Source organism: Heterocephalus glaber, unplaced genomic scaffold, assembly GCF_053883595.1.
Source record: "Heterocephalus glaber isolate CG9 unplaced genomic scaffold, H.glaber_assembly_v1.0 deba00001666, whole genome shotgun sequence".
NCBI lineage: Eukaryota > Metazoa > Chordata > Mammalia > Rodentia > Bathyergidae > Heterocephalus > Heterocephalus glaber.
Genome location: NW_028258406.1, coordinates 15,608,243 through 15,622,750, shown reverse-complemented (window position 1 = coordinate 15,622,750; position 14,508 = coordinate 15,608,243). Strand labels below are relative to the sequence as shown.

General features: G+C 45.5%; 1 protein-coding gene across 1 annotated transcript in view; it reads left to right on the top strand.

The window, feature by feature from the left end:
* Nucleotides 1–7,997, top strand: part of LOC101701936 (glutamate-rich protein 6B) — a 41,629-nt gene extending 33,632 nt beyond the window's left edge. The window contains 4 exon segments of the mRNA XM_087197385.1: nt 947–1,032; nt 1,170–1,322; nt 4,918–5,143; nt 7,484–7,997. Coding sequence (XP_087053511.1) covers nt 947–1,032; nt 1,170–1,322; nt 4,918–5,143; nt 7,484–7,705 — 687 coding nt within the window. The 3' untranslated portion in view covers nt 7,706–7,997.
* The last annotated feature ends 6,511 nt before the right edge of the window (nt 7,998–14,508 follow it).

Genomic DNA, 14,508 nt, shown 5'->3' with positions numbered 1-14,508 from the left:
GGCACAGAAGATCCACAGAAAGCAGAAGGCTACAAATGGTAGTGATAAGAGCAAAAGTGAATATGATGGAAGGCAAAGAAATGACAAAGTACTCAAGCCATAAACTGGTTCTTGGAAAAGACTAGTAAAATTGGCAAACTTCCTGGCAAGGTTGATCTAGAAAATGTAAAATATAAATAACATAAAGAATGAAAACAAGAGGCTGGGGATTTAGCTCAGCAGTGCTGCGCTGGCCCCACAAGTGCAAGGTCCTGAGTTCGATCACTGGTACCGGGAAAAAAAAGAACGAAAACAAGGACATAAGTACAAGCACCTTTTTAACTATGTGACAAAATATTCACGACAATAAATTCAAAATTTTACATAAAATGAACAGTTTCCTAGAAAAATATAATTTACTAAATCTAAGAAAAAATTAAAAACTTGAATATACTTATGTTATGGGTTAAATTGTGTCCCAAATAGATATGTTCAAATCCTAACTCCAGTGCCTCAGAGTGTTTTCTTATCTGGAAACAGGATCTTTACAGATGTAATTAATTACACTAAGATGAGGTCAATAGCCCAGCATTGTTGCATGCATCCATACTCTCAGCACTCGGAGAGACTAAGGCAGGAGGACTGAGAGTTCGACCCCAGCCTGGGCAACTTAGTGACTTAGCCAGACCCTGTCTCAAAATAAAAAATAAAAAAAAATTTAAGGGCTGGAGATGCGGCTCAGATCAAAGGCCCTGAGTACAAAGATCATACGGACTACAGCGCATCCCTCCTCCAGTTTCCTTCTCAGCCTCCTCCTCATATAGATAGGTAAACAGTGTTCCCCAGCAAGTTGGGTGGGATCATCGATGTGACATCATGTGGTCCCAGTGCTGTGGTGACTAGGCCACACTCCGCAGTAGGTGGCCGGCATCTGTGAGCTTTTTATAAGTTTGTCTTTTCTTCCCAGGTACATCGAGGTGATGGAAAATTAATTCTCTACTCCAATGAGAACATCTTCCAAATTCTCTTTCCTAATGGGACAGGCCAGATATAGTATCCACTGGAACAGAAGGACACAATATAAGTCTGTGACTTGGGGCTGGGGTGTGGGATTGGACAGAGGACGATGTCCTCTGCCTTTTTCACTGGGTAGGTCCCAAGGGACTTCCTGTGCCTTAACCCTCTCCCAGCTATCCATCCGGAAACCTGGCTCTGCTCATCTGCGGCACAGGTGTTAAAAAGTTCACATACATCATTCTGGAAGATGATGCAAAAATGAGGGTTCGGGGCCTCATCAACAACCCTGGCCATGCCACCTTCTATGATGAAAATGGAGATATCTGGTAAGCTTGAGCCCCCAGTACCCCTGCCCATGGAGGAGTGGTGTGGTGAAAGTTTGACCCCTGGTCTGCACTACCCTTCCTCCCTCCCTTGTCTCTCAATTCGCACATGCTGGAAACCAGAGAAAGGGCACCATGAGAGACTAATAGGACAGGCCTTTCCTTTAGAGAAGGCACAAGATCTCATGGCACCATGGCCTCCCTGTGGGCAGAGGAGCAAATGAGTGCTCAGTGATCACAGCCTACTGGCTGCATCTCCTCAGCACCTCTCCAGAGTCAAACTTTTCAAGAATTACCCAGAAAACCCAGGGGTCTCGAGGCAGGGTTGGTGAGGGCTTTGGAGACACATGTATGATGTACATTAGCCACAGTCCAAAAGGCAACTTCTAAATATTTCATTATAATCAAGCATCATTCCTAAGTTCCCAGCTCTGGTGATGGTAGAAAACTTCATCTTACCAACACAAAGTAATTGGTCCCGTCAAACAGTTTCTCCAACTCTGAGGTGAGCTAGGTGTCTCTATTCAGGACTTCCCTTTCTGCTTTCTTTCTAAAGTGGTCATGGCATAGGAGTCGCATACTATTTGGATCAACTTATATTTTCTTCTTGATCGTCACAACCAAACTTAATTTTTTTAATCCTAAAAAATTACCATTGCCCTACAAGCCTTGGCTTTTAAGAATATTTTCTCCACTCCTAGGTATTTTAAACACCATTTCCTAGTTGAGTTTTTAGTTCTGAGAGTATGTGCTCTCCTTTGAGGTCTGTTTGTGTGGGAAAATGCTTCCTAAAAAATCTCATCCTGGTAGGGAAAGTGGGAGTGGGGCAAAAAATTCAGTTTATTATCTTTAATATATCTGGCAATGTTCCAGTAGAAAATTTCAAGAAATCTAAGCGTTTTCATTGCATTGATAAAGAAACTTGAGCTCAAAGGATAAATCACTTAACCTGAGTCATACAGAAAATCATAGGAAAGAAATTTTATGACATTTTGATTCAGCCTTAAAAAAAAACATTGCTGGGGATTTAGCTCAGTGGTTCCACTGCCTACCTCACAAGCACAAGGTCCCAAGTTTGATACCCAGTTCAAAAAAAATAATAAAGTCTGCGCAAGCACAAGGACCTGAGTTCAATCCCTGGTACCAAAAAAAATAATAATAATAATAATAATAAAGTATATAAGAGATAGAACAACTTACCTCTAAATCCCAGGGATTTAGGCCCAACAGAAGCCAAGGGGATGGGTGCTCCTCAGAGCTGGTGTTAGAGTTGACCAGAACTCAAGATTCTGGCTTGGTAGGACCAGGCAGAGCCTGCTATAAACGTGTTCCAGGTCCACCATGTCTCTAATGCCGTGCAGTGCCCTGTCTCCCAAGGCTACGGCGCCCACTGGGGCTATAAGATAAAGGCAAGCACTCAAAGGGTGGGAAGTCACCAGATCCCCTCATTAAAATTCACTGGGAGCAGCCCTCCAGCCTCCCCAGGCATTAGGAATGGGCAGGCAAGTGAGCTGATACCCCAAGATTGTTGCTGGGGCTCTGGAAAAGCCTCTACTTGTGAAGGATGGCCCAGGCATCCGGTCCTGGAGACAGCACCTACTAGTGGCTTAAAGTCCCTCTTCCCCAAAGCAGCCTGGTTTCAGAGATCCCCAATTTCTCGTCTCCGTTGTTTTCCTTGGGCCCTGCAACCTATATGTGCTTGGAAGATTTTCAGAAACCATGTTCATGCATGGTCAAGAATAGGAGAAATGTTGGTGGCTTCCCCTTCCAAACCTGAGCTCCTCCCCAGAGGAGAAAATAGGCAGGCTTAGTACCAGTGGCTTCTCAGTCTTCCAAGCTAGTCGGTCAGGCTGGGGTGGGCCTCACAATCTTGGCAAGTGGCTTGTTCACTGTCCCATCCCAGGGGCCGCAGGCCACCACGGCTCAGGCTCTAGCCTTGCTGCCTCTGCCTCTCCTTTCTTGCTCCCATCTGCCCCTCAGAGATATCACTCATTTTTCTTGCCCTTCCTTCTCGGTACTGGACAGAACACAAGTCTCCTCAGCAGGCACGAGCTTATCTGCACAGGCCTCAGAGTGAGACAAACAATGCATTCCCAGAAACTTCTCCCTGAATGGGTCCCACACTCCCCAGCTGGTTTCTTCCCCAGGGACAGCTGGGCCTGGAACTGAGGGAATTCCTCAGCAGCCTGTGTTCCCATGGTCACTAGGAGATTTTGTGGAAAAGATTTCTAAGTCATTTGGAAACACAGAGCTGGTCACCCAGGACATTCACCCTAACTACCAGGAACTTCTTCCTTCTCTGCAGCTGGGCACCAGAAATGAACCTCGCATGGTGTTGCAGGCACTGGGGAGGATTGAGAATGAATACTTCTTGGATAATTTTTTTATTTTCATTTCCTCAGGAATGGCATGATTGTTGTTTGCTGGGTTTGTGAAAACTAAAACCCAGCCCAAAGAGCCTCAGACCAGACCAGACTCCCACCAGGATACAGTGAGGGGACCCAGACCCACCTAAACTCCGGGGCTCTGGTGTGCAGGGTCTCCTCCCCACAGCATAGGGTCTTCACTCCCATAGGCACAGCCTCCAGATCCTGACACTCTTTCATGTTCTAGACCTCATCTCTCTGGCACCTTTAGCCAAGAGCCATGTACCCAGGCAGGGACAGACCTTTAACCTCATGCAAGAACTCTATCGGGAGCCACTTCAAGGACTAAAAAGCTAGTTGGGATCTGCTCCTTGCAGGCTCACATAAGATTCCTCTCTTTGTCCTCTGACCCAGATACTAAGGAAATTCTAATGTTTACTGAGTTGCTGCTAAGTATGGGCATGTAATCCCCATACAATCCTATGAGGAAAGTACTATTACTTGCGTTTGACAGTTGTGGAAACTGAAACATAAAGAGGTGAAGTTACTGGTCTAAGGTCACACAGTTTGCTAATGGCAGTGCTAGGCTTTGAACTGAGAATCTGGCTCCAGAGTCCAGGTTTGCAATTCAACACTGTACATACAGCTTCTTGGGTAGGTTAAGAGGAGCGAGGTGGGACAGACTAGGGCCCAGTGGTGAATAAATATAAGGGGTTTGAAAGGCCGAGAAAGGATGGCTCAAAAGGCAGGCAAGCCCCTAGAAATGAGGGATGGCTGAGGAGAAATCCACCCACCCAATCTCACTTGGCACCTTATGCATGAGGATGCCGGCACAGGCCTGAGCAGCAGGATTGCCACAGGCTCTGCTCCAGGAACTCATCTTTATGGCAGTTTTGATCTATGACACTGAAAACACTGAATTAGCCAATAATGTCCCATTAAATACATGCACAGATACACATATCAGGGAGACTAATGGGGGAGGGGCATGGACCGTCATCAGGGCCCCTCTGAGAAGGGTATTGAAGCTGAGACCTAAAGGATAGGCAGATGCCAGCCATGCACTTGGGCAGGAGACCAGCGTGATGACAGCATGAGGTGAGGAAGACTGCATGTGATCCAGGGACAGAAGAGTCCAGGAGTGAAGCCCAAATGAACCACAGCAGGGGACAGGGGCCCTGCTCTGCCACAGGGCTCAGAATCCAGCTGCCTGACATGACCTCCCGGTCTAGGTTGAGCCTCAGCAGCAGCCTGGGCCACCACCTCCCCAAAGGCGGGCACCAGAAGGTCTGGAACTGGTGGGATCTGAGCATCCATGTCCATGCGCCCCCTATCAAGTGTATCTCCTTGAAAATCAACCAGTACATCCAGGTACAAATAAGGAGCCAAGATCAGATCACCTTCTGCTTCTTCCATGAACAGAAGCGGGTTTGTTTAAACCTGGGCACTAAATACAAGGTAAGGTCTTCTGCTGGGTGGGATGCCCATCTACACACAGGCTGTGACTCGTGCAAGGCCACCTTCCTTTACCTGATGCGTAACACCACATGCCTTTACATCACCTGCCAGCACCATGAGATTGAGCGCTGCAAGAGCTGACATCCTCAGCTCGTTATGAGCCAGGCGGGAAAACAAAGATGTCAGCTTGCACCACCTCACTTCACAATCACAGCAGCCTGGTCATGGGAAGGCAGGGCCCGACACCTGGGGAAGACCGCTCTTATCTCCTCCCTAGACACTCATCCCAAAACAAATAATCACCTGGAGGTCTGATGTGCTCTGCTGAGTTCCAGCAGGAAAGTAGCCTCCGTGCATTCGTTTCCTAGGGGCCACCATAACAAATTACACAAGTCAGGAGGCTTCAGAAGCAGAAGCTTATCCTCTCACAGTTCTGGGTATTAAATATGGGATATCAAAGTGTAAATGGGGCCACCATCCTCCAAAGGCCCTCATGGAGGACCCTTCATGGCCTCTCCCAGCTGCTGGTCACCCCATGCATTGCTTGGCTTGTGGCCGTATCGCTCCAATCTCCGCCTCCACCCTCATCACCCACCTCTTCTGTGTGCCGAATCTCCTCCTCCTCTCTCTTATGAGGGCACCAGTCATTGGATTTAGAGCCCACCCTAACCTAGGATGATCTCATCCTGAATCCTTAATTACCTGGGATACTTAGGAAAAGACCCTATTATCAAATAAGGTCATACATACGGGTACAGCAGCTTAGGACTTGGATGTATCATCCTGGGGTAGTGGGGATAATTCAACCCAATATTAACAGTGAGCCTGGACTCCTGGAGGTAACACTGTCCTAGGGGAAGGTGGGCTCTCGAGCCCCTCCCTGGGGACCAGAGGCAAGGAGAGGACTAAAGAAGTCCCCCAGTGAGACCTGAACACAACCCCACTCTTGCTCTAATTCCCCTTTCCTATTGCATTTGGAAGGCTCCATTCACAGGCCCCACCAGAAAGGCAATCAGACCTCTGCAAGCCCAACCTAAGCAGAGACAGGTAGACATGTCTCTTGGCAGATGAGGCAGATGGAGGAGGAAGCTGCCAACAGCCAACCCTGGCAAAATAAAGCTGTGTGAATATGATTTGCAAGTAGAGGAGGAAATGTGGTACGGTTAGGATGACCAGCTGCCCATTTGCTCAGGACCAAGGGTTTCCCAGGACATGGAACTTTGAATGCTAACTCCAGGGAAATTCCAACCAGCCCTGGCCAGCTAGTATCCTGGGTTCCCTTTCTGGCATAGCCACCATTTTGCAGGCTGAATGGTGATGTCCCAACATCCTTGCCCATCCAGGTTTTCCCAAGCAGCTGAACCTGGCTGAGTCACCATTCACACTCCTGCCACAGCAGAAACAAGCTTAAGAGGGAGCAATTGAGTCTGGAGAGGGCATGAGGGCCTGCCTGGAGCTCTGGTCTGTAAATAGCAGTGGGTTTCCCCGGGGGTCGAGGGCCAGGAAAGGGAGGCAGTGTCCAGAAAAGGCTGCCCTGACCGAGATCAGGAGTCCTAACAGGCCTGGGGTCCCTGAGGGGAGCTGCACCCATTGAGGGAGATGTGACCAGATCAGCCCAGGCTAGGCAGCTAGGGGGCCCTGGGAAGACCACGCCCTCCACACCCACCTCTGCATTTCCTGGGTGATGTCTTCTGTAAAAGGGATAGATTGTTGTATGGCTTAAGAAAGACACTTTGTGTGACGGCATTTCATCAGCTGGAGACCTCACAGAAATAAGGTATGTTGGTATTATTCTTTATCATGTCCCCTCCAGCAGACTTTTTATCAGCCTTCTACTGGCCACAAACCAAGACAGAGGGTGAATTGAGGGCACCTCAGTGGGGCAAAGCCTCGTCCCAACAAAACCCAAAATACTCCCAGGGAACCCAAAGTGGAAGTGGGGCTCATCAGTGGACACTGTGAGGTCTCTCAGCCCTGACTGTTCCTTGACCCAGCCCTGAGGCCAAGGACCCATGGGCAAGAAGCTCGTTGCCCTTGGGACAGTGCAGCCTTTGAAGCCAGTCCATACCAGAGAAAGAGCTAGTACCTCTCTGGTGTAGGGTCTCTCATGTGTGGCCTAAGTCCACATCACCATGTGGACATAGCCACAGGCACTGGCCGGAGTCTGGGGAAGCAGCAGAAAGGCTGCTGGCAGCAGGGCTGGGGAAATGGGTCTGCCCTTGGGGGCGGAGGTTCCAGGGAAGATTGGTTATGGCCACAGGGCACCATTCCTTGGGTAGGCGGAGGAGCATCCAGGCAGCATTCCATTGGTCCTCACTTGGCCTTCTATAAATCCCACAGTTTATAAACCCAGAGGTGCTGAGCAACATGAAAAAGGGAGCAGTCCTGGAGATAGAACCTGGCCTAACAGCTCGGAAGATCCAGATCCTTCTGGGAAAAATGAGTAGGATCCTGAATTTCCTGACCATCCCTGATTTGGAAAAGTTCATTGAGGCCACCACAAGGTTGCAAGTGAACAAGTGTCCGTGCCAGTATGCCTCCATTTCCACATCTCAAGTCTGACTTTAGGGCAGTCATCAAATTGTCCCAGGCTTTATTCAGCATCCACTGAATGCCTTGGGAACAGCGAATCCCCAGGAGCTTCATGGAAAGCCCCAACACCTGTTTATGTCATTGGAGAGTTGATTTACAGTTTGGGACCTGTCACAGCTCCTCGTTTGGGGAGAAGTAACTTTTTCAGGGCTGACAAAATCTGTGGCTGGGCACAGAGACAATTCAGTGGTTAGCCCCAACCTGACAGCTTCAGAAGCACATTGTTACTTCAATAAGCAATACATGGCAACACCTCCTCCTACTGGTCACTGTTCTTCATTAGTTCTATTGCAGCCTTCAGTAACTGTCTTGACTCAGGACACAGAGTGTCCAGCTCTGCCCCTTGTTGACTACCTGCTCTTGGGTAAGTAGCTTTATGCCACCATTTCCACATCTGTAAAATGGGCCTAGGAGCACTGAATAAGTTCATGCATGCCTCATCCCTAGAACAGTGTCTCACCATTAGAAACCACTAGGTGAGTGTCATTCCAATTAGCTCAGTCCCTCCCTTTACACCAGAGCAGCTCCAAGGAAGTGTTTATCAGATGTGTATGTCTTAACTAAGGCACCTGTCTGCAGTTCCCTTGGTTTCCAGAAACAGTCCACTCAGCTTTCTCATTATGGTACTCACTGCCATGAACCAACCAAATGACAAACCTGGACTAAACGCTATGAAGTTAGGCCTCACCTGGCTCTGTGATATGGGTAGCATTTTCTTGAGCAAAGAAGTTAAATGCCTCACTCAAGATCCCATACTAGTTAGTGGCTGTGAAGACTAGTGTCCCAACCTACCTGTCTACCAAGGGTGACAACATGGGTTTAATATGACTCCCCAGCCCAGGCTCAAGCCCACCCCAAATGCTGCTGCCAATATTCCACTTGGTGCAGAGCCCCACCCACCCTGCCACCCCAGGGAGCTGTGGAAGCTTATCGCTGACCCCGAGCTGCTGCTCCCTCTGCATAGCTCTTGTCTCAGTCTCCAGGGAGCCAGCGGAGCCTCCTGACTTGGGACCTGGACAGAAGTGCCAGTCCTGAGTGCAGGGGGGAAATGGCTCCACTCCTGGATTCCCCTGCTTCTCCCCAGTGTCACCTCATCTTAATTACATTTGCAACAACTCTTTCCAAATAAGGTCACTCACTGGTGTGGTAGCTGGGTTAGGGCTTCCATCTATGAACTTTGGTGGGGACACAATTCCCCTCCTAACAACCTCTGATTCATACCCCTGGCCCCTCACAGGTACTCACATTTCCAAAAGGACAAATCCTCCTTGAGGATTTTATCTTCATTGACCTGAAAAAAAAGGGCACTTCTCCTAGAAATGCAAATAAACTAGATTTGACTATGTATTGATACTAAACTGCAGGTTCAAGGATTACATAAAGGGTAATTCATCAGTAACTGCCCCAAGGTAAGTGAGGCTGCTTCCCATGCCTTCCAAAATGGTGTTTCTTTGGTATTTAATTAGGACATCCAACAGACATCAAGCACCCACCCTGTGCTGAGGAGACCAACAGACTGTCTATACTTGGTGGTAAGGGTGGGATGGGTATATGGAAGTGGGAGGCGCTTACAGAGTGGGAAACAGAGAAGGAATGAAACTGCAGTTTTATGGAGGACACAGTAGAATGGAAGCAAAGGGAGAACCTGGGGGTGAGGGCCGAGTCACAGAAACCTTTCTGAACTGAGCTGCAGAATGAAGAGGACAGGGCATGCTAGGAGGTCCAGTGAGAGGCAACGGCAGGTGCAGACATACTGAGAGCCAGACAACTAGGAGACAGATGTAAGGATATGGTATTTTGAGTTTGTTGGACAAGTATCTTTTTTTTGGCTGTCCAGCAAACCGCCTCCCCCACCCGCTTCTCCCTTTATGGAAGGGAATCTATCTTGTGAGAATTTAACAGGCAGCAATAAAACTATAGAAACTAAAAATGGTTGCATGAGTCAAGGTCCTGTCAGAAGGCCCACCACTAAATAGAAAGAAAATGTAATACATTATTAACAAGTTAATACAGGGGTAAAAGAGAACTCTTAACAAATAAAACAGGAGCAAACACAGGGCACAACTCCCTCTTCCCCTCTGCCCTCCCATCCCCTCTTCTTTCTTTTGCTTCTACTTCTTTCTGGGATGGGGAAGAACTCACTGGAGAGCGAGTGGTGACACCATCCTGCCTCTGCTCAGTAACCAGCATATAAAGAAAGACAGCAGAGCCAGAGACCCCTTCCCTATGCTTTACAGTGTACCCCAGTATCCTACAAAGCTTAACACTGCCCCAGCTGGTGAAGGAAAACCATCTCCAGGTCCAGCTCCAGAATCTCAAGGTCGGGCAGAGTGAACTTGCAGCTGAGATGACCCTCCTCCCTTGCTCAGCACTCGGTAGCATAGAGAGCCAGGTAGCATAGAGAGCCAGGTAGCATAGAGAGCCAGCTAGATACAACACTCGCCCCACTGGAGGCATGGCCCAGATGAAAGCAACATCTGGTCCAGGCCCTATGACACCCATGCAGGCAAATCTATACCAACGCCTTGGAAAAAGACAAACCTGCACCTGTGAGGCTTCCTGCTGTCGTTCCCCCTTGTTCTCCAGTCTCTGATCCTTCCCCAAGGGATGACCAAGTCCTCTTCCATACTTCTATTAAAGTTCTTTCCTGCTCAAGTTAGTGATGCCTTCTGTTGCCTGTATTCAAGGATCCTGATAACAAGTAAGCAGAAGGGGCCAACTGAGTCTCTGTGTGCCATTAGGATTCAAGACTTTGTATTCTTGCCGGGGGGAGGGGGGGGGGGCTCTTGTAGTAAAGACATTTCAATATTCCCAGCAAGGAACTTTGAAAACGAGAGCCTCAACCCAGTGTAGTCACACTGGAAACAGAGGCAGGAAGGAATCAGAGTTACCATACCTGGAAGAACAGCAGAATGATGGTAATGGGATAGGGTGGGGAAGGCTGCATGACTTGAGCAAGTTGTTCAACAAATGCTTCCGGAGCAACAAATGCTTCCTGGGGTTGTTCTTATAGGTTACTGGAGACACAGAAAGTTCCTTTGCCATGGAGCTCCCAAGCTGGCTTGGCAAAAACCATCAAGCAAAATGGATCAGGTGTAATGTATGAGGACAACAGGACAACCAGGCCTGCTAGTTGTCAAGTGCTGAGGGTTGCAGGGATGCCATTTTGCTCTTGAAGATAGGAGAGTTTTGCAACTCTGGCACTGCTGACATCGTGGGCTCAATCATTTTGTTGTGAGAGCTGTCCTGGCATTGTAGGGTGTTTAGCAGAATCTCTAGTTCTCTACCCACTAGAAGCCAATAGTACACACACTCATGCACACAGGCACGCACACATTTAAAAAATCTAAATGTCTTCAGACATTGTCACATGTCCCCTGCTGGGGGAGAGGGTGGGAAGAGATCCCTACTTGCTGAGATACCACTAAAGATGATTTTGGGGACTTTAGTTTTGTGCGTGTCTATCTTGGTAAATGTTCCATGTATTTGAAAGAATGTATATCCTGCAACTTTAGGATATTCTGAATTTACTAATAGGGAAACTCAGGAACATCCACGTAGGATTCATTGTATTAAGATAGCTAGTCTCTTAAAAGAAAGAAAAATGGGGAAGCCACCAGGCAAGGTAAGACACTAAAGGGAAAGGGGGAAAAAATAAGAAATAAAAGAGCCAACAAAAGTAAAACATCATGACAAGGATAAATAAATATCTATCAATTATAACCCTCAATGTTAATGGCCTCAATTCACCAATCAAAAGAAATAGACTGGCAGAATGCATTAAAAAGGAAAATGCAACAATATGCTGTATACAAGAAACACACCTAACTCAAAAAGAAACTCACAGACGGAAAGTAAAAGGATGGAAAACAGTTCTCCACGCCACAGGAACCCAGAAGAAAGTAGGGGTAGCAATCTTATTTGCAGACAAAGTAGATTTCAAATCAAAACTAATTAAGAGAGACAAAGATGGTCACTACATCCTTTGAAGGGAACAATCCAAGAGGAAGAGATGACAATACTAAATATATATGTACCAAATACAAATGCCCCCAACTATACAAAAAAAATATTAATAGACATGAAAAACCAAATAAACACTAACACAATTGTAGTGGGGGACCTCAATACCCCACTATCACATATAGACAGATCATCTAGACAAAAAGTTAACAAGGAAATTCAAGAACTGAACCAAGCTATTGAACAAATGGACTTAATAGATGTTTACAGAGCGTTCCACCCCACAAAATCAGAATACACATTCTTTTTGGCTGCACACGGGTCATTCTTCAGAATAGACCACATGCTAGCTCATAGGACATGTCTAAGTAAATGTAAAAGAATAGAAGTTACCCCTTGTATATTATCAGACCATAGTGCAATAAAATTGGGAGATCAGTAACATAAGAAACCGCAAAACCCCAACAAACATATGGAAACTGAATAACACCCTCTTGAACAACCAATGGGTCACAGAAGTAATTAAAGAAGAAATTAAACAGTTTCTACAAGTAAATGAAAATGCCAGTACAACATACAGGAATCTGCAGGACACAATGAAAGCAGTTCTATGCGGGAAATTCATAGCAGTGAATGCCCATATTAGGAAAACAGAGAAAACTCAGATAAATAACCGAATGCAGAACCTCAAGCTCCTAGAAAAAGAAGAGCATAACGAATCCAAAGCTCGCAGAAGAGAGGAAATTATAAAGATCAGGGCAGAAATCAATGCAATGGAGGCTAAGAGAACAATACAAAAAAATCAATGATTCAAACAGTTGGTTTTTTGAAAGAATAAACAAAATCAATAAACCTTTAGCCAACCTTATCAAAAAAAGGAAAGAAAAGGCACAAATACATGCAATTAAGAATGAAAAAGGTGAAGTCACAACAGATCCAACAGAAATCCAGAAGATCATCAATACCTACTTCGAGAACCTCTACTCCAATAAAATGGAAAACACAGAAGAAATGGGCAGATTCCTAGATACATACGAATTGCCAAAGTTAAATGAAGAAGATATAGAAATTCTAAACACCCCAATTACAATGAGTGAAATTGAAAATGTAATAAAATATTTACCAACAAAGAAAAGCCCAGGTCCTGATGGCTTCACTGCTGAATTTTACAAGACATTTAAAGAAGAACTAATGCCATTACTCTTTATACTCATCAAGGAAATTGAAAGGGAAGCAATACTTCCAAATTCATTCCTGGAAACATGTGTTACTTTGATTCCAAAACCAGGGAAAGACACAACCCAAAAAGAGAACTATAGGCCAATCTCACTAATGAACATAGATGCAAAAATCCTCAACAACATACTGGCAAACAGAATACAGAGGGTCATCAAGAAGATCATACACCCTGACCAAGTTGGATTTATCCCAGGGATGCAAGGATGGTTCAACATTTCTAAATCAATAAATGTAATACACCATATTAACAGAGTCAAGGACAAAAACCACATGATCATCTCAATAGATGCAGAAAAAGCATTCCACAAAATCCAGCACCCATTCATGATAAAAACCCTACAGAAAATTGGAATGGAAGGTCTTTATCTTAACCTGATTAAGGTTATCTATGAAAAACCAACAGCCAACATCATACTAAATGATCAAAACCTGAAAACTTTCACGCTAAAATCAGGAACAAGACAAGGATGCCCACTATCACCACTCCTGTTCAATATAGTTCTGGAAACATTAGCTACAGCAATTAGAAAAGAGAAAGAAATAAAAGGAATAAAGATAGGAACAGAAGTTAAACTGTCATTATTTGCTGACAATATGATACTTTACATAGAAGACCCAAAAAACTCCACCAAAAGACTTCTAGACTTAATTGACAGATTCAGTAGAGTAGCTGGATACAAGGTCAACAGTCAAAAAACAATAGCCTTCTTGTAAACAAATAACAGACTCTCTGAGAGAGAAATTAGGGAAACAATTCCTTTTACAATAACATTCAAAAAAATGAAATATCTAGGAATCAATCTAACAAAGGAAGCAAACGACCTCTATACTGAAAACTACAGCACTCTGAAAAAAGAGATCGAAGAGGATGCAAGAAAATGGAAAGACATCCCTTGCTCCTGGGTAGGAAGAACCAATATAGTGAAAATGGCTATACTTCCAAAACTACTATATAGATTCAATGCAATGCCAATTGAAATTTCAACAATATATTTCACAGAACTACAGAAAACAATCCAAAAATTCATTTGGAACCAGAAGAGACCTAGAATAGCTAAAGCAATTGTAAGCAACAGAGACATGGCTAGGGGTATCACAATCCCCAACTTGAAACTATACGACAAAGCTTCTGTGATAAAATCAGCATGGTACTGGCAAAGGAACAGACCTGAGGATCAGTGGAATAGATTAGAAGATGCAGAAACAACTCCAGACATGCTCAGCCACCTCATCTTTGACAAAGGAGCCAACCACCCTCATTGGAGGAAAGATAGCCTATTTAATAAATGGTGTTGGAAAAACTGGATTTCAACCTGCCAAAGATTAAAACTAGACCCATACCTATCACCATGCACTAAACTAAGATTGAAGTGGATTAAAGATCTAAATATTAAGACAGAAACACTAAACTTGCTAGAAGATAAGTTAGGTAGAACTCCTGAAGACATTGGCATAGGAAAAGACTTCATGAACAAAACCTCAGCATCACGGGAACTAGCAGAAAGAATCAACAACTGGGATCTCATCTTATTGAAAAGCTTCTACACTGCAAAATTAACCACCAACAGAGC